The sequence below is a fragment of the Anarrhichthys ocellatus genome, unplaced genomic scaffold, assembly GCF_004355925.1.
Source record: "Anarrhichthys ocellatus isolate YVR2014 unplaced genomic scaffold, GSC_Weel_1.0 scaffold48, whole genome shotgun sequence".
Lineage (NCBI taxonomy): Eukaryota > Metazoa > Chordata > Actinopteri > Perciformes > Anarhichadidae > Anarrhichthys > Anarrhichthys ocellatus.
In genome coordinates, this window is record NW_022280078.1 from 24,422 (window position 1) to 44,234 (window position 19,813).

At 41.8% G+C, this 19,813-nt stretch overlaps 1 protein-coding gene across 1 annotated transcript in view; it reads left to right on the top strand.

Annotated features, from left to right (window-relative positions):
- Window positions 1–86: 86 nt before the first annotated feature.
- Window positions 87–19,813, top strand: part of gpc1a (glypican 1a) — a 32,854-nt gene continuing 13,127 nt past the window's right edge. Inside the window, exon 1 of the mRNA XM_031869693.1 lies at window positions 87–858. Coding sequence (XP_031725553.1) covers window positions 708–858 — 151 coding nt within the window. The 5' untranslated portion in view covers window positions 87–707. The remainder of the gene's footprint in view (window positions 859–19,813) is intronic.

Below are 19,813 nucleotides of genomic sequence, written 5' to 3' on the forward strand. Positions count from 1 at the left end.
GAGAGAGAGAGAGAGAGAGAGAGAGAGAGAGAGAGAGAGAGAGAGAGCATTGACACTTTCTACCGCACACCATCTCATTTCATTGTCCCAAAGACTGGAACGAGAGATTTACCGCACAGTTCTTCTCCTGTCTGAAACCTCAATTAGGTACCGGCTTTTGCTCTATTGTTCCCTCTAAACGGGCTGATTCCCATAATCATGAACCGGTGGTCTACGCGTGGTCGATCTGCACCGCTTTGACTAAGCGACACCTGCTGGCACACACACACACACACACACACACACACACACACTCTCTCTATCTCTCCTTTCCTCTCTCTTTTGTCTCTGACACCTCTGCATCTCACAGCCAGCAGCGCTGTGGAAGAGGAGGAGGAGGAGGAGGAGCGGGGTGTACCTGACACCTACAACCGCGCGTCGCACCTCTTCTCCCACAGAAACACACAGGACTTGCCCACCACGGGTGCCTTTTTTTCTCTCTCTCGCCAGGTTGGTCCGTGCGTTAGTTAACCGGAGCTCTGTGCAGTTTGGACGGAGGACACTGCTTCTCCTGACAGACTTACAACTCTTAACCATATATAAAAAGCAACACAGAAGACAAGGGGTCTCCTAATAACTCCTGCTAGATTCACTCGGACCACAAATCTTCCGGATTTTCTGACTGATTGTGAGCAAAGAAAAAAAAAAAAGGGACTACACTTCAGAAGATGCGTCTCCCGGTGCTACTCTGTGTCTTGCTGTGTTTGTCTGCGGCACCGGGCCCGGTGGCCGGGGCGGACAGGAGCTGCACCGACCTGCGGCAGTTCTACACCGGGAAAGGGTTCACTCTAGTGGAGGTCCCCCAGACAGAGATCTCCGGTGAGTTCTTGTGGAGATCTTTCACTTCGCATCACTTATTAAATCAGTCTTTATAATTATGATGAAAACAGGAAATAGCTGGCTCGCTCAAATATAACAGGATGTTATGATACAATGTTCGATGACTTTTCTCGGACATCGTGGGGTTTTGTATCTCCTATGGCAACAGTGTAAATGCTTGCTTGGCCAAGTTTTAAATTGCATTAATAACATGTTTCATCATTCATTGCAAAAGGCAGGTGTGATTATATTAGGCTACATCTCAGTTTATGCCTCTTATTGTGGAATTGTCTTTATACACCCTCTCTCTTTTTCCCATTTCCCTCACTGAGCAATGCACCCATCCTAAGTGAGGTGTCTCCCAGCCGATGCTCTCCTGCACATCCCAGTGCTTTCTGGGGGCATTTTCATTGTCTGCTGAAGTCAGGGTTGCAGATGGGTGGGTGTGAGTAATGTGCCTTGTGGAGCTGTTGTGGGCATTTATGGTTGTTTGCACTGTAGGTGTGAACAGATTTTCATAGAAACAAAAGAGGAGAATATGGATTTGCTTTCTGCTGTTGTCTACTGTAACTCCATGTTAAACCAGAATAATGTGTTCTGGGGCATTTTTCATTGTCTGCTCTGCTCTGGACTGCAGGCGTGGGGTGTGTATGTGTCTATGTGTGCCTATGTGGGACTCAATAGATGCTGAAATGGCCTGTTTTTTTTTCCATTTGCATAAACTAATAATTTCATTTAATACAAAAAAGCACCGCTCAGCAGGCTCGCAGCATAACCTGCTGTCACAAAGTTGGAAACAGTAAGACTTGGGATTGTTTTTCTATTCCTTTGTTTCATCGTGGCACCCTTCTCAGTCAGACAGCCATCCAGCCATTCAAGCAATCATGTGTTTAATCAATCAGTCAATTACCCAGCCAGTCAATTAATCAATCAGCTCAACCCTCAGTCAGTCAGTCTACCAGACGTCTGTAGCTCATCTCTCTGGTCGCCACTCTTCACACATACTGATTAAATTGTCACGGCCTTGAGGAAAGTGCAGATGGGATTTGTGGAAATGGAGTTGTTTCCCCCTTTAAGGCAATGGTCTGACTCTCTGTCTCTTCCTTTGTTTCACCTAAAGAGGTACAGGAGGAGATGAAAGAGAGGTGAGACTGAGGCGTGTGTATGTACACAGCGTGTATGATCTGTGTATGAAAATAGTCATGTGTGCCGGTGAGTTATTAATATTGGATGTGTGTGTTTGTGTGTGTGTGTGTGTGTGTGTTTGAAATAGAGACCAAGAAACAAGACAAGATTGAACCAAAGAAAAGTGGAGACAGAAACAGACAGAAAAAGAGACAGACAGTGAGGTGGGTTGACAGAGACTGAGCAAGTGAGTCACTCAAGGTCTCAGTCAAACCCGACACGACTCTCTCCCTCCCTTTCCATTAAAAACTCATCTTTTATTGACAGATGAAAAACACAATGCTTCAGTCACTTGGACCTTGATCTGCTCTAGTTATTTGAGCAAGACTTCCTCCTTCCCAGAACCCATTACAAAACTGACAACCAGATAGGAACCGGGCCTCTTCAATCTTTCTCATCCCAGAGACCCAAGGTTGGTAAATTTAGCTTTTTTTTCTTCCCCGCTCAGGGAGAAACAGACTCCCCTGCACTCCTGTGTCAGTGTCACTCTGGAGGGTGTTAGCGTCGAGCAGGGTTCCTCACACAAACTATACCATTTGGTGCAACCGGCTCATGTTTGCACCTGAAATGCTGATTCATTCATTTGGATGCCTTTTCTGCACCTTTATGGCCATTAGGGGGAATGTAAATTGTTTGGAAGATGCAACTTCATTGTTATAGTTTGTGCATCTTCACCCACCATTATTTTTGCTAACATGCAGTGGTAAAAAGAAGTGCTCAGAAGTAAATAGTTTCCATTCACAACTCTATGTTTTTTTAAGGATAACTGATCTGTAATGTCTTTTTTTTATTATCTAAGACTGTGTAGTTAAAATAATCAGTAAGTTAGTTACAAAATCATCACAAGACTAATTTTATTTACTTTAATGACTGTGTGATTTTGTAAATCATAAGTGGTCCGTCCTGCCTGCACTATTGACACAGGGGAAGCTTAATAAAGTTATATATATTAATAGATATATTAATAGAATAAACACATAAGAATGTTTTACTGAAGGGAAATTATGTGTCAAATCAGTGAAAAATCAACATTAGAAGCAAAAATAGTTATATTAAAGCAAAACATTCAGGCTTGCTTGATTTCTAGATGTATCTTTGATCCCTCAGCACTGGAAACATACATATAGATTTTTCAGCCCGTCCTGTTCATGCAGGCTCGTCTTCGGAGGATCAATCTGTTATTAATGATTTGGGACAAGATCCAGCTGTTGCCAGTCAAGAGGAGTTCATGATTAGCATTACCTGCAGAGCACAATAGCGGAAGGTTACTTGTTTTTACTGACTCCACTGGGAGACAAACACTGAATATACAGGATAATACTCCTGGTTAGGGATGGCTATTGATTTGGAATCTTTTGATACCAATACCTGCATCTCATTACCAAAACAGTAGTTTTTCCACAAACCCTTTCATAAAGTAAAAAAAATGACAAACTTTCATTCAAACAGCCTCACGGATAAGTGATTCAATGTCAAACAAAAGTGCTTTGAAAATTAGTAATACATGACAAAATTGTGGGCAGAAAGTTGTTATTGTCAGGGCATTTTTCATAAATTTAGATTTTTGCAGGTGAATTTTGGCAACTGTCACCTTCTCCTACTACTACTACTCGGACTACTTTTACTACTACCAACTAGTAAAACATCAGTGATGCAATTCTGCTCAATCTGTATCGCTTGTTATTTTTACCAAACCAACATAGTAGCTAGAAATTTGCTCGCAGATTCAAAAAGGAAGTGCAGGATCTCAGTATACTTGTAGCCAATTGCAAAGGAAAGAAGGAATGAAACACAATATAATGCCAGATATGCGGAAGACAGTCTGGATATGAAATGCACATTATTGCCAGGTGTAAACAACTTGTGAGATCTTTATCTGTAAGTGGATATGATAAATAGCATGACACCAAAGTAAACAGTGTGTAATTTGACAAGCCGATGCTCTTAATTCCTGCGCAGAGTTTAGGAAAAAGCCTCTATTCTTCTCACACCTTTTGTCCCGTAGGTTTAACACCATGTGAATGGAAGTCGTCTTTCCTGCTGTCTACCCGTCTGTCTTTGTGCCTGCGAGCGTTTTTAGCTCCCTCACATTGTACCTGGTCAATAGTTAAAGACTAGCTCCTCCTACTGTGTGTGTGTGTGTGTGTGTGTGTGTGCACGTGTGTGAATGTATGTTTGTGTGTTTAAAAGTCAGTGAAAGCCAACACCTTCTCCAGGGAAGACACTTACTTTCATTCACACATGCATTGTCCATGCAGAGCAGCACACACCCATGTGATCGTATGACACAGGACAGAGAGAGACTTTGTGTCCTGCACGCTTCATATTCTGCATTGGGAGGTGGTGAGTTTGGACGCCCGTGTGGGTTATGTAGCCTTCATATTGAGCATTTGTCACGTTTGTTTTGAAAGAACATAGTGTTTTACATAGTACACTGTGTTTTAGGTCAGATTACCTGTAGATTATGATACATTACTGGTTCGGTTACCAGTCAATAACTCCGTAACAACGCCAAGTCAGCTAGGGAGCCTCCATTCATTTACATTCACACAATGTCAATCCCCTTTCTTTAGATGCACTGTACCTGAGGCTGAGGAATAATTCAATATATCACTCAAGTTTCCTTCTGAATTAAGCGCATATTTTCAGAGAAAAACAATACAAAGATGTCAGTTTGGGCTCTAAATAACCCATTGATTACTTTGAACACTAATTGATAGGTTAATTGATGATGAAAAGGATCCATAGTTGCAGACTTACAATTATATAAAGAATGTTTAGAGAGAAATTGTACGCAGCATTTTATAACACCACTGCTAAAGGTGCAAATGGTCAGTTTCGCACGTTGCTGGGAACCTTAAGGTGAAACTGCTGGTCAGAGAAAAGCAAACAGCTAATAGTTTTGCTCTGATGAAGAACCTGTGAGGTTCCCTGCCTAAGAGCGCCTGAAGAGCATTTCCTCTCTGTGTGTTTTTATGGTTTACTTTACCTGTGAGAATACTGCAATACTACAAAGCCCATGACAAATGTGTGTGTGTGAATTTATGCCAGTTTACCTGCTCTAGCATCCGGTGATGGCGGCTCATATCTGTCCACTGTGTCTGGCTGTCCCTTGTGTGTGTGTGTGTGTGTGTGTGAGCGGTTACGTATGTGTGTGTGTGAGAGAGACGAAATTGATACTGTCCGTCATCTGTCACACATCACATGCTCACTCAGGCGCTCACAGCATACGCCACCAAGTGGAACGCCGGATATCCAGTCCACACACACACACACACACATACAATCTCGTTATCACTTTTGCACTCATCCCTGCCCCTGTTCCTTGTTGTCTGTCTTATTCCTGCTTCCTTCTCTGCATTGTTTTCCAAGACAGGCTCAGATATGAGAGGAGGGTTGCCTTGTGTTTGTGAGAGAGCGGAGGAGGACGGGAGGTGTGGTAGGCTTGATGTGTTAAAAGCAGAGCTGTGAATCTTTCATGATGTCTGATCCAGCGACATGAGAGAGAGAGAGAGAGAGAGAGAGAGAGAGAGAGAGAGACGGACAGAGATAGAGGTGAGGAGGAGGAGGAGGAGGAGGGGAGTGAGCAGAGGAGATCAAAAGGAAGAAGGGTGGAGGCTCATTCCTGTCATCTCTCCTTCATTGACATGAGATGGGTGTCGCTACAAGTGGTTTGATAGTTCGATACTGATCGTGGCTCGGGTGCTCCCATAGCTATTATCCAGAATGACTGTGGGGAAAGGCCCAATAGATTCAGTTCCTCCATTGCCAACATATAATCAAGTCAAAGACATGAATGCAAGAGTAAGAGTCATACAGCCCTCCTGCGTCTCCATGAGGATCACATATTAAAGGAGTGGTAGGTAGAGGGAAAAAACAGGAACGGAGGAGCAAAAACACAAACCGTTCAATGCCGTAACATCAATCTTTGCACCTAAAATCAATGTGGTACAAACCAGCATCGTCTCTCGATAACCTCTGCTTCTCTCTCCCGCCGCTCTGGTTCACACCTCTCATCCTTGTTCTCCCTCCTCCCTTTGAATGTTTACTTCCTCCTTCTTATCAGCCACTATTTTTACTTCCTCCTCCTCCTCCTCCTCTCCCAGTCCTCCTCTTCTCATCTTTCTCCCCCTCTCTGGGAGTCGAGCGTCCATCTGTTTTCCAAATGAAAAGAAGCGCAGTTTGTCTGATGTGGTGGACTCGGTGGTTGCTTGGTTGCTTTATGAGTCAACGCTCTTCATGCATATGCTCCACGGGGCCCTATACACTGTGTGTGCGTGTGTGTGTGTGTGAGTGTGTGTGTGTGTGTGTGTGTGTGTGTGTGATGAAGATTTATTGGTGTAACCGGCATTTACATAGTGAAATGAACTGGTTATACTGGTGGTTTCTGAGCTGTTACATTAATGCAGTCAAATAGCAATTAATTGATATATTGAATAATTTAACAAAATAATTCTGGTTAATTGAATAATTGAGGAAAACAATTATGAACACAATAGTTCATAATGAAAATAAAAGTTACTTGCAGCCCTACATTCATCACTGATTAATTCATGTTCAGCAAATAGTTCAATTTTCACTGTGTTTTAATTGACAAATTCATTATCTACATGTGCTAAAAAAGAATAATGAGATGAGTTTCATTACGTAATATAGTGCAACACTATATATAGATGTGTAGTAACTTCACTTGCACTTGAAGCATTTTTAATAACTTCTCATGACAGTGAATCGACAGGACGGGAACGGATGAGATGTGTCGGCTTAGTGCGTTCACTCGGCGTTGCAGCTCGCAGCTCGCAGCTCTGCTTATTAGCTGTCATGCAATGGGTGGTTTGTAATTTCAGGGAAGGACACGAGTGCAGTCTCCTCAGTGGGTTATCTACATGCGGTATTAGAGAATGTAGCGAGGCTTTACAAAGTCTCCGACGGCCGGATTCCTATTAATTGGTTATTACAAGGATTGATATCCATCGTTGCAATTCAAGTCTTGGCAGCAAAATAAATGCCGATAAGATGAAACACAATCAGTCCAGTTTTCCATGACATTGATTCATCATTGTGTAATGAACTGATTATTTTCAATTGTTTTGTATAAATACACACTGTTGCCAGTTTATTAGGTACACCGAGCTAAAACTAATGCAGTGTAATACAACTCTGGTGACATAAATCTTTCTGTCGTGAAGGAGGATTTATTGCAGGACACACAGAGATGTTTCTGGTATTCAGCCTGCCCTGATTGATATAAATGGGGTGGAAAATAAATAAAAGGACCACCTGCTAGAAACACCACTGTTTCAGACCGTACGGATTTATTGCAGGACTGCTGTGTGATGAGTCAAACATCAATGCATTGAAGGTTTTCATGGCGATATCAAGCTGCTGCTGCAACACAAAGTAAGACAGTTGAAAGTGAGGCAACTGAAAATGGCTGAAAATCAGTCAAGGACAATTTATGTCAACTTTGTTAAGTAAAAACAATGAAAGAAAATGACCATAAAACATAATGTATTCACATGATAATTTCTATTAAATCAGCAGCCAAGAATATGTAACGGTCAATTAGACTCGCTGTACTGTACAGCCACCAGGGGAGACATTACATTTATTCCCACTAATTACATAGCTTGTAAGTATTTTCCTCAAACCCCAGCAGGGTTTTTATCCGTTTTATAGCTTGAACGGTCTCGGAAGAAGGAAATATAAAGCAACTCAGTGCTTTGCGTGGAATAGAGGATGTTTTTGCTCGTGACATTACAAAGGAAGTCACAACCACACATGCACCATGCACACCCAGAGCACTGATAGGATCACTGACTGGTGCTTATCAGAGGCAGATCTCGTTGAGTGTGATTGGGGCGTCTGTGGCAGGTGTATCTGTCACAGCTCTACAAGCTAACTTGGCAGCAGTTTCCAATAGCAACGGAAGGCAGTGATCGTGACACGTTACAAGCTAGTGGAGTGAAAAGATGATGGATTTTAATGCTGATGAAAGCCGGATCAATAAAGGATCATGCTGAAGCTTTTACCTGAGTCCAAGTGTAAGCTCTTTTGCTGCTGGTCACCGCCCCCTGCGATATCAGTAGATGTGTAAATTAATCGAGAACGTGATACTAAATGCCGCATCTAAAGAAAGGATCCATCGCAGTGTGTTTTTCTCATGCGTGTCTCAGATATGAGGCCTATAATTAGACATGTTTCTGTGAAAATCCAAACTCCATGCTGTGTTTGTGTTTGTATGAGCTTTACTGTGCTCCGTACAGCCAGTTCTCCTCTCACTTTTTTATTTTTTGTATATTTGAACCTCCTGAGTGCTTGCTCAGAGGCTATTTCATGTTATTCTTTATTGTTATTTTTATGGCATTTCTGCTTTATTAGATAGTTTGCCATCGGGAGTGACAGATCATTTTATTTGATAGAGGTGGCGAACTGCATAAAAACGGCTCCTTGGCTCATAACATTTTGAAGACGCGTTGTGCGTTATAATCCTGACGATACACTAGGGTGTCCCTATGAGTTTCTAAAAAACGTATCACATTTTGTGCAGTAGATCCAGCACAGTTCTTACAGAGCCTTGCCCAAAGGCACCATGGGAGGCATAATAATGAATTTCCAAGCGGAAGAAGAAGTGCTCCTTATGAAATTTAAAGAGCTGCTTTGCATTTTCCTAACTTTCCTTTTGAATGATCACATCGAGCAGCCTACAAACCTGTTTCAGACCCTAAATTTGAAGTTACGGAAGATGCCAAATACCTTGCCATTTTCCAGTGGTAACACTGCATTCATTTCAGCTCATATTAGCTTGTTTGAATGATGCAATCTCATTGCAGTGAACATTTGGCAAAGTAGCCAGGAGTACTTGTAATCAGCACCATAGTAACTGCAAGAATTACCTTCAGATAGTTCTTGTTTTAAATAATAACCCATCTTTAACAACTGCATACAGATGTACAGAGATCCAGATGGTGTTTGAGGGTATTACATCAAAGGCTACAAGAGAGTTTCAAACTTAGTCAAACGTCAGATCACATCTCCGTCCAGCTCCCTCCAAAATCCTGTGTCTGTTCTCCCAGCAGCTCTAATCAGGCGGCGAGTGCCACATTCATTCAGTTTCTCCACTGTTCTGACATTGAAGTCTTGACCTGGAAACGGCTGACCTGGGGCTGTGACCTAATGTTCCCCCGACCACAGAGATTTAACATTCCCTGCTGAGAAAGAGCAGGGACGGAGAATCTGCCTCTGATGTGCCCCCATTACTCCTCATCTCACTTCACACACCCATTCACATATTCCACCCCTCTATTTGCTACCTCACCGTCACCACCACCACCACCAGCACTGTGCGTTTGGATTAGAGCCTAATGTCTAATCTGCTGCTAATCCCAGCCTGTTAATCTATGTGTTAACAGTTTTTCCGCTCACAGCATGACAGCTATAATGCACTGACCTTGGCATGGAGGGAATAACACACTATCTCACTGAGTCATTTGCATATTTGTTTCTGTCTTTTTGACCCTTCAGCATGTTTACATTTGCAGAAACAGTCACAGGGCAACACAATCCCTTATTTACGGCCAACTGTAACCAAGGACTAATCCCGTCAGTCAAAGATAGCTGATTGATGCTTGATTTATCCACCTACTCGCACAAACATGCACCGTCAGACACCGACTCTCCGCAGCGTGGCACACATCAGTTGACTGAGTGAAGGAAAGTCAAAGTAGTAGTTAGTTTAAGAGCCTTTAACTACTCCGAGAAATAACATAGAATTATGGTATTATATGGTGAAGTTGGTGCCATGTGAACACACACACACACACACTTGCTGGGCAGCAGACAGGGCTGGACTGTGGCGCGGTGGGGTATTTCTAGTTCAGTAATTGTATAAAATAAGGAAAGCTTCACCCAAAACACTGGTAGCCTACACCTCCTTCTCCTCCACTCTCTGCCTCTTTACTCCATCTTTCACCCTTTCATTCCCTTTTTATTTCATTTTTATAAGTCTGGTCTCAAGACCTTAATAGCATCAGCAATTACATTTTTCATTGCTCTGTGTTGCATGTTTGTTTTGTTCTCATTAAACATGCCTATATTGGCAACAATGAACACAGTATTTCCTATATATTGACCATGGTTAATGCGTTGTATAAAGAATCAGCAAAACAAGTGGTGGCACTTAAAAAGTACTCGTGTCCACCACTTTGATTCAGACTGAAATATCTCAAAATAGCATTTTCTTGTGAGAATGTTAGCATCCTGATGTTAGCATATAGCTGCACCACGGTGCCCAAGTACAGCCTCACAGAGCTGCTAGCATGGCTGTAGACTCTTAGATTATTTGATAACGATTATTTTCAGTATCAATTAATCTGACGATAATGTTCTCGGTTATTTGATTTGATCACTTATTTCTTTAATTATTCAAAAAAAAACACACGACTGCGTAGCCTGTGCAGCAGGTGAGCAGAGTAGCAGCCTTCCATATGTGTCAGTACATGATGCGTTCAGGTACAATAGGGATCTTTTCTTTCAGACACGCCATGAGATGGATGTGGGAATTCAAAATATTCATTTCATGATCACATAAGACAAAGAAAAGAAAAAAAACACTCACATTTGAGAATTTGAAACCAGGGGATGTTATTAGTGGAAAGTTGGCACTGTTGCTTGAAAGAGAGTTTAAGAGAAAGAGATTAATTAATCATCAAAATATTGACAAATCAGTTCACCCTGACTTGAAGTACAATTTGCATCTACAAAAGACTTTGGCAGTATTCTTTGTGGTAAACATGCAAATACTGCTCATTGATCTGCATGTTGACCAGAGTTCTCGAATAGCTCTGCTTGCTGAGGGAAGATTGTGATGAACCGTCACAAACTGCAGCGTCAGTCATTTTTTGTGATGATGGAGAATCGTGTTCAATGAAGTGTCTATCAATTACGCAGTCATTTGTGACAAACTGTGAATAAATAAGCCAAAACAAAGACTTTAAATCACAATGTCACAGAGAAAAGATGTAAACTTGAGATTTATTAGACACTTAGAAGTAGATTACAGCTTTATATTCCCTTTTTTTTCCCCCTCTCTGCTTCCACTTCAGTCTCCACCGATGATCTGTCACTCCTCTCCCTCTCCTTTGATTTCCATTTTATTGCATTCTCATCCCTCCATCTCTCTCCCCTTTCATCATTACAGCTCCTTGGCTCCTTGGATAGTAAAAAGGTAAAAGTGTACTTTGGGAGGAAGGCCATGTGGAACGTTAAATCACATGCAGGTGCCCTTAAGAGAGTGTGATACGGAAACACACACACATGCACACACGTGCACACATAGGCCCCATCAGCTCCTCATTTAGGTAGCAGTAATTTGCTGCAGCAAGTGACAGGGTTATTGTAAGACGCTCATTAAGGAAGGGAAGCAGTGAATAAACGTCTGACTGAAGGGAATAAATTCAAACCAGTGCACCACTTTTACTGCTCAGCAATAAGCCGCTTTGATGTGGTGTGTCATACCAGCGCTGGGGCACACTCAGGGCGTGTGAGTGTGAGTGTGAGTGTGTGTGTTAGTTGTAGTTATGTCCTCTAACAATGACTGTACATTTAACATGTAATGTGATCACAGTATAACGTGTGATATTTTTGTTCTGCATGTATCATGTATGTGTGCACTGGACTGTGTGTATATGTCTCTCCTTACAGCTTTTAGGGTCAGAGGTCAGATCAGTTATTACGAGACGGGACTGTTACTGCGGTAACACAGTGCTGGGTCACTTCCCGTGACAAACTTTCATCTCAGCAGAAGAAGAAGAGAGGGAGGAACAGAGAACAGGAGGAATGGGTGGATGACATTAGAGGAAATAAAATGACTGGATCGAACAAGGAGCCTAAAAGAAAGTGCAAAGGTGACTTGTTGCGTTGGTAATCTGTTTGTGAGTCCGTCTAGTCATATTCTACGATATGGGACATGGAATGACATTGGCCATGAATGACTTCGATGGTTATTATAAGCAACAATGTATTTCAGACTCAATCCATCATATTATATATACACTTTTAGCTAGCTAGCGGTGCAGTTCGAGGAAGGGCCATGTTGGTTTGGACTGAAATTTCTCTGGATTCCCATGAACCTTTATACAGACATGTTGGTAATGTTGGTGATACCCGGATTTTCCCTCTAGCACCATTAACAGGTTAACATTTATTTCTTTTGAGTGAAATGTCTCAACAACTGACTTGAATGTGGTGCAGATATCCACAACCCCCTCTGAATGAATTGTAATAACTTTCCATAATCAGTAAACATGCATAAGCATGTTAGCATCAAGCTAAAATAAGATGTATAGTAAACATTGTACCATCTAAATCACAGCATGTTAGCATTGTCATTATGAGCATGATAGCATGTTTCGCTCAAAGCGTTTGCTGTGCCTAAGCTCAACCTCACAGTGTATTTTACAGACAACATATTGTAGCCAGCATAACTTCAGAACACATATTAGATGATGACATGTATTTAGACACACTCAAGCACTCTTTATCGGCGCAGATAATTGTGTGTTATTACAATGTTAGTCCTGTTTTTGTTCTTTTTGCCATCATTTCTATCAGTTATGACCAAAGTAATCACTGAGATCTGAGGACGCAGTAACATTGCTGCATAGCAGTCCAAAAGGGTAAGAAACTGGTGGTACATAAACCAAACTCTTTCGCCAGATAATCTAAACCATTTTATTTTAAGGTGAAACTCAAAGTGACCGCCTGGTTAATGTGGACATTTGTTTAAAATATGTCGTAAAAACTGAGTGCTTGTATTTCTTGCTGACTTATCGACAAACTGACTTATTTTAGCGAAATTTCCAGATCACTGCACCATAAAGCTGGTGAACACGATGTCAGTAACTCCGATAGAAAATGTGAAACGTGTGACTGATGTTGTGATGAACTGGAATTACCTTTCAGGGGAATTGTTTCATTCTTTTAAATGGACAACAGTGATGCTCCACCCTACAGGAGAGCTGTTTGTCAAACTCCACGTTTATTCCTTTGTCAGCAGCTGAAACACGTTGAGCAATGTTCTAACATCTGGAAACTAGTGATTTGAGAGACTTCGGCTATGCTTTACAGTGCGCTGATTCAGCACTCTTCTGTCCGACCTCTGAGAGAGATTGGTCTGCAGTGTTGGTGCAGGTTAGATGTGTGATGGAGCACTTTTGTGGCTGAGACTGTAATTGGATTTACACGTCTCATTTAACCTGCTCGATGCCTCGACAATCCCAGATATTGGAAACATTGCTTGAGTTTCTCAAGTAAAACCAAATTGATCTTGTATTTTTCATGGCACAGAAATAGTCTTTCATTACTGTGCAAACAAAAACAACTTTCAACCAGTTCAGCAAAGTTCAGCCATTTAGATGCTTTGTTATGATTAAAGTTATAATTGCAAAGTCTGGCAGTCTTTTGTCTTGATTGATTCAAAACATCGGGGAATAAATTAGGATCTTCATTTTGTTGAAGCTGCAGTGATCCACAGTTTATGAAACACCAAAAACGGATGCGTTAATGGCTTTACATAACATATTAAAAGCTGTGGTGTGTGTATGTGCGTGTGTGTGTGTGTGTGTGTGTTTTAAAAAGAGAAGAGATTATCTTGTGTGTACATTTGTTTTAGCGTAACCTACAGCCTCAGGGTATTATGTCTGTAACATTAAATGTCTCCCTACCTTTGTGTTAGTACGTGTGTGTGTGTGTGTGTGTGTGTGTGTGTGTGTGTGTGTGTGTGTGTCCATGGATAAAAGCTTACACATATAATTTAAATAACTGGTGTGCATGCTTTATAAAATACAGTGACCTGATCTTCTTAATTGTGTGTCTGGTGACCCTGATCCACCTAATCAACGCCACAAGAAGAGCCACATCTGTGTGTGTGTGTGTGTGTGTGTGTGTGTTCTCTTAAGCTCCCATTCACTGATGGAAATGGGCCCTTTTGCTAGTAGTATTAATCTTACCCTGTTTGGATTATCATTATATATGTAGTGGTTTATGATTCAATAAAGAGATAAACTCAATGACTGTAAGATGTTGAGGATCCAAACCTGTCCTGATTAAAAAAAGCTTTTGGGAAGTAAAGGTAAGCGTATTACCTGCAGTATACCTAGGGTTTAGTTTCAACTAACACAGCCAGCTACACACGTAGCAACGACACGTTGTGACCAGTGTTTTCTGTTGACATTTTGTTTTAATGTTTCTAATATACTAAAAAGTATGAATTTCAAAGAAACACGTCAACATTTTGGTAAATGCGGCGCTTTCTTTTGGAGAGTGAGATAGGAGGTGCGTTATCTCTGAGGACCACTAATTGAGAAGATATAACTCGTTTGTTTAATCCACACCAAACAGTAAAATCTCATTTATAATGTGTTGTTTTAGAGGGAGCCAATCTATACAGCTTTGTGCTAAACAAGGTAATTTGCCTCCTCTGCCTCTGTATTAAAGGAAAAAAACACGAGAGTGATTTAGATCTTATCATCTAACGAACCATTCCTATTGACAGATGACAAATGAATAGTGGATTAAAAATACAGATGCCACTGATAATAACTACGGTGACATGATCTCAGTGGAACTACTCTCGTTAGATCAGGACTTTATTTTAAATCGGGCAGTTCGTCACAGTCAGTGTATTGCACTCAAAAACAATTCACTTGAGCTCAGCTACAGAAAATGTGTGATGTTTTTGCAAGCAAATTCCAGTCCATGGTGATTGCTGGACCAAAGTCTGTGTAGTCAGCTCGCCATGTCATGAAGCAAAGATAAACAACTTGTCGAGCAAAAACATGAACATTAACAATTCAATTTGCCGCAGGGGAAATACCAATTATCAGTCAGCAGCAATACACCATAAGTCGAAACAACATTATAATTAATGTGTCAGATAGTAGCAAAGAGACAGCTGCTGTCAAGCGTTTTAATCAATTCCTGTATCTTTTATTGAATCTGGGTGTTGCCAAAACTAGAATATTTGACATATTTGAGAGTGTGACTTGATGGGAGTTTAATTTGAGTTTCAGTTTACTTCTGCTTAAGGTAATGGTGTCGAGATTATAGATGTTTCTCTGACACAAGAGGCAGAAGGCAGAAGGCAGAAAGCGTGGTTTTAATTCAGCTCTTGTTGCTGGATGGCTTCCTGTCAACCTGCATTGCGGTGCCGGGTCCCTGTTCACCTGCTTGGCACGCGTGCCGATTGCCGGCTCACTTGTTGGGACGGGCTCAGGTATGTCTGGGTTGCCATGAGGAATGCAGCGAATAACAGGGAGACAGAGCAGGAGGGTGTGACGGAGAGAAGAAAGTGAGAGCCAGATGCTTTTGATGGGAAAAAGGAAATGAATGGCCAAGCAAAGTTGTCTTGATGTGGTCTCCTTGGCGACCCGTGTAAGCTATTAAACGTCTGCAGGCAAAACCAAAAAATAAGTTTTGAATGAAATGGATTTACTAATGATTGAGTGCACAAAGGTTCTGCAGTTTCTCTACAGCAGCACTTAGCTCCAGGAGGGCTGTGGGAAGCTGTGATCTCTACTTGGCACAATATGCAGCATTTAATGAATTTATACACATTAATATTACATCAGACATTTCCACATAATCAATACTAAAGAATTTACCTCATCAGGATTCATGCCAGTTCAACCAGGTGAATAAACTATATTCTGCAAATAATCAGCAGGGTGATCTGAGCTTAAATGGATTTTACCTCGACTACATCCTTTGACTCAGAGCCCATGAGGTTGTCGGTTTGAGTCCCTGAGCTGCTGGTGAGAGGAGAAAGTGAGTAAGCAGTGGCCAAAAATAGAAGAATGTGATTGAACTAAGGAGCACTCGGGGTTGATTGTGATGATGATTATATAAAGAGAAGCCGGATTTTACTGGATAGGAGCCCAGCTGACCTTTCCTGGATACATAAATGTTTAAAATATGAATGGTAATGATTGTGCAAGAGGTTTTTAAGTTAGATTACTTCTTGTTACTTTCGTTTCGTCAACCCATTTTTTGGGCAGGAGAGTCAAATTCATGTCAGGCAGAGGTGAGACACTCACTGCGTTCTAAATAACATACTTTATCTCTTCAATTTTAGTGCAGCTCCCCTTACAAAGTATAATGCGTGCAGGATACATTCAATTAGGACATACTACTTCTCTAACATTGGACCCTGTGCAGAAGATTGTGGATCAGACTAGTCAGAAAGCCATGCTGCAAAATGCAATGCTGCTTTTGGCATATGAGTTGGGACATACTAAATATTTTTCTGCCATACTCAATAGTACAGTAGTATGGGCATTGCAATGCACAAAAGGTCTCTCTCTTCTTTAGCTGCACACTCTCAAGTTTCATCTTTGTTTACAGTGCTGCAGGAAATGACCTTCTGCTGACCAGGTCTTTTCTAGGAAGCAATAAAAGGTCCAAATTTTCACACCGGGACCTACTTCCTCCACTGTGACGACACTAGTGCCTTTCTGAAAGAATCGGATGATTTCAACTATAGAAGCTTTCGCAGTGGCTGCGCAAAACAAGTCGGAGCTCTCTGATGATGTGACCACCGAGAGAAAAAGTGCTGGATCCAGCTCTACTCATTAGGAACAGTTTGTGAATGCACAGTCAGCCTCACACTATCATACTTCTTAGTGATAGTCCAGAAGGAGTTTGTCTTATCACTGCTGGACAGACAATAAAGCTCTGCATTTATAACTAAGTGTGTTTCTGTGCTGCTGTAGTTCTACCCTATCTTTGTGCTGACCAGTTTCCATTTTTGACCTCGAGAGGGAGAAGAGTTGTTTTTCTGGTTTTCACTTCTTTAAAGTGCTCTTTATATGTTAAAACTTGGTAAAGCAATGCTGTCCCCCATGTCACAAATCAGTTTGGAACAGGGCACCAAGAGCAATGTTAGGTGAGGTCAGAGAGTGGGATAAGATCCTGAGGTGCTCCATAAAGATGGTCGGGTGTTAGGTGACCAAGTGGAAATATTTGAGGTCAGGGTAAATCTTTTGTTGAGGGGATAAGAGAAGCTCCAGATTTTAGGGTAAGAGTTAGTAGTATAGTTGTGATTACATTTTTTTTACTCCCACGTTAGCAGCAATTGACCATTCGCTTAGCCCCGCCCCCTGCTGTTACCATGGGGGTGACCGTGGCTCACTGGCTTAAGAGGGTTGTCTGGTAACTGCAGGTTCGATCCTCGACTGGGACGTGCCACGTGTCGAAGTGTCCCTGAGCAAGACACTGAACCCCCGGCTCCCCGGGCGCCTGTCATTGGCAGCCCACTGCTCCCTATATACAGGGATGGGTCAAATGCAGAGGTCAAATTTCGTGTATGACAATAAAAACGGTTTCTATTCTATTCTAGAGGCCACACTGTCACTAACTGTACTGGTAAGTTTGTTTGTTAGTATGGCTGTGATACTAACTGAATGCAGCACAGACTACCTTTCAAACCAGAACAGGCAACCAATGACTGACAACAAATCCTGGAAAACCAAATTATATTCCAGTGTAGTTTTTATTGCATTTATTACTCCTGTCTCAAGGTTGATGTATTGTCATTGTACAGCACAGGGTTGAACAGCAAACATGCAGTTGTAGTCCCTTTATGCTACACAAGAAACACAAAGCAAAACAAAATCAGTAGTGCATTCCTGTAGTGCATTTTTCAGATAATATGGCCGACATCTTAACATTAACAATTCAACATTGGGTTCCATCAGCTTGGACTACGTTTGAGCACCGAGCTGTTATTGTGTCTCACGATATCTCCTCCTCTTCCAATGCTCTTAGCGTCTTGTTGTTCTCATCTGAATGAGGCCTTGGGCACAAGGGATTTTTTTAAGTCAATGAGGGTCCTCGCAAGTGTGGTACAAGCTTGTGTCTGTGTGTGCCTCTCGGGATGTGGACTTTACTAAATATGTACTGAAGCTCGAGGGAAAAAATAATGTGCGCAACCAAATCACCTTTAGAAATTGATTTTATTTGACCCAAATCTCTCCTCTCGTCTCTCATCTCCTGTCCTTTCCTCTCCTCTCCTCTCCGCTCTGTGTTTACACCCTTTTTCCATGCAGCACTTAAAAGCTGTGTTTTCTCTTCAAGGCTTTGCTTAAAAGGACTTTCCACCATTGTGATAATCTCACCCTCTCACTATAAGAAGATTGTTGCCCAAAGGCTTTCCATTTCCCACCACAAAGCCCTCTCATTCACAGATTTTGTGAGATAGCCTGCAATAAGTTTTGGTCTTTCAACTCCTGTGATGTGTCTGTCTGCATGTATTAGCATGTTGCCAAGCTTGCTTTTTGAACATGTGTTAGAGTGTCACCACTGTGTTCAGTTCTGTCTTTTACCAAGTAAATTGCAAAGTACATTTTTACAGCAGGATGCCAGCTGCTTCCATTACCCAGTAACACAGGAATGCAGTAAAGCACATGTGTCTGTGGTAAACGCCCTGCGTCGTCGAGGTTGGTAAGCAAACCAACAACTAAATGCTACTAACATTAGCTGCAGCACATGAGCGTACAAAGAGAGTGTCTACTGTCTCTGACCCACATGTGTGACCCTGATGGTGTGGTTTGAAACCCCAGCAGAGGACTCTGTTCTCATTCTGTGAAGCCCTCTGAGACATTGATCTGATCAAAGAAAATGACATTGATTGACACGTCAGATCTCAGCTGTGTTACACGTTATGATCCATTGACATTTTAGGACTGGCGTTGCAACGAGAAGCACCAAGGCTGGATTACCAACCAGTCCCCAGACCGTTAGGGCCACATATTCACTGTATGACCATAGAATGTATGTAAGAAGTGGATGTAGTCATCATGACGTCACCCATCGGTTTGTGGACTTCCGTTATGAAGCGTCGAGTTCGGCAATTTGGCCGTCGCCATCTTGACTTTTTATACGGCTCTGGTAGCGGCAGCGACCTGTCAATCACAGTAAACCCGCCCCAAAGCATACTCTAAGTAGGACCATCATTTACTAAATGAACAGGATGCTTTAGTGAAGAAGGAAGTTGAGGAATAAGTGACAATATCATTGAACTATTGTAGGGTTACTGTGATTGATTGTATGAGATTGTACAGGCGCTGCTTTCCGATTTCAGTAGCATTTATGAAAAACTAAAGATTTCCCTCAGATGTTGATAAACACAGAGGTGATGCAGTAGTTCTCTCTGGAAACTTACAGGATCCTGGTCGTGTGAAAATGAACAGCCAAAGTGTGAAGAGGCCGTTACATTTTTAAAACTCTTTCCAACTTTCAATAATCAGACTGGCACACACACGCACACGCACACACACACACACACACGCGCGCATGCACACACACAGCTCAGTAGAAAACAGGTGTGATTAGCAGGAAGTGATTTTGTTTGCTGGTGTTTGGCTTCAGAGGAGTGAAGCGTCTCATCTCAGACTGACTGACCTGCACTTGACACTTGAGGATTACTTAAGAAACGAGAATATTAAATGAGTGTCGTGGTTGATCTGTGGAGTGTGTGTGTTTGTGTGTGTGTTTGTGTGAGGTTTCAACTCCAGCTCCAGACCTGTATTCCTCTTCCACTTGTCCTTTTGTATTTGTGATGAGGCAAAAAAAAACTACGTCTTAAAATATTCCAAAATGGCACGTGAGAAAAGAAGTAAGATGGAACATAAACTGCTATTTCCTGTGACTACTATGACACACACACACACACACACACACACACACACACACACACACACACACACACACACAC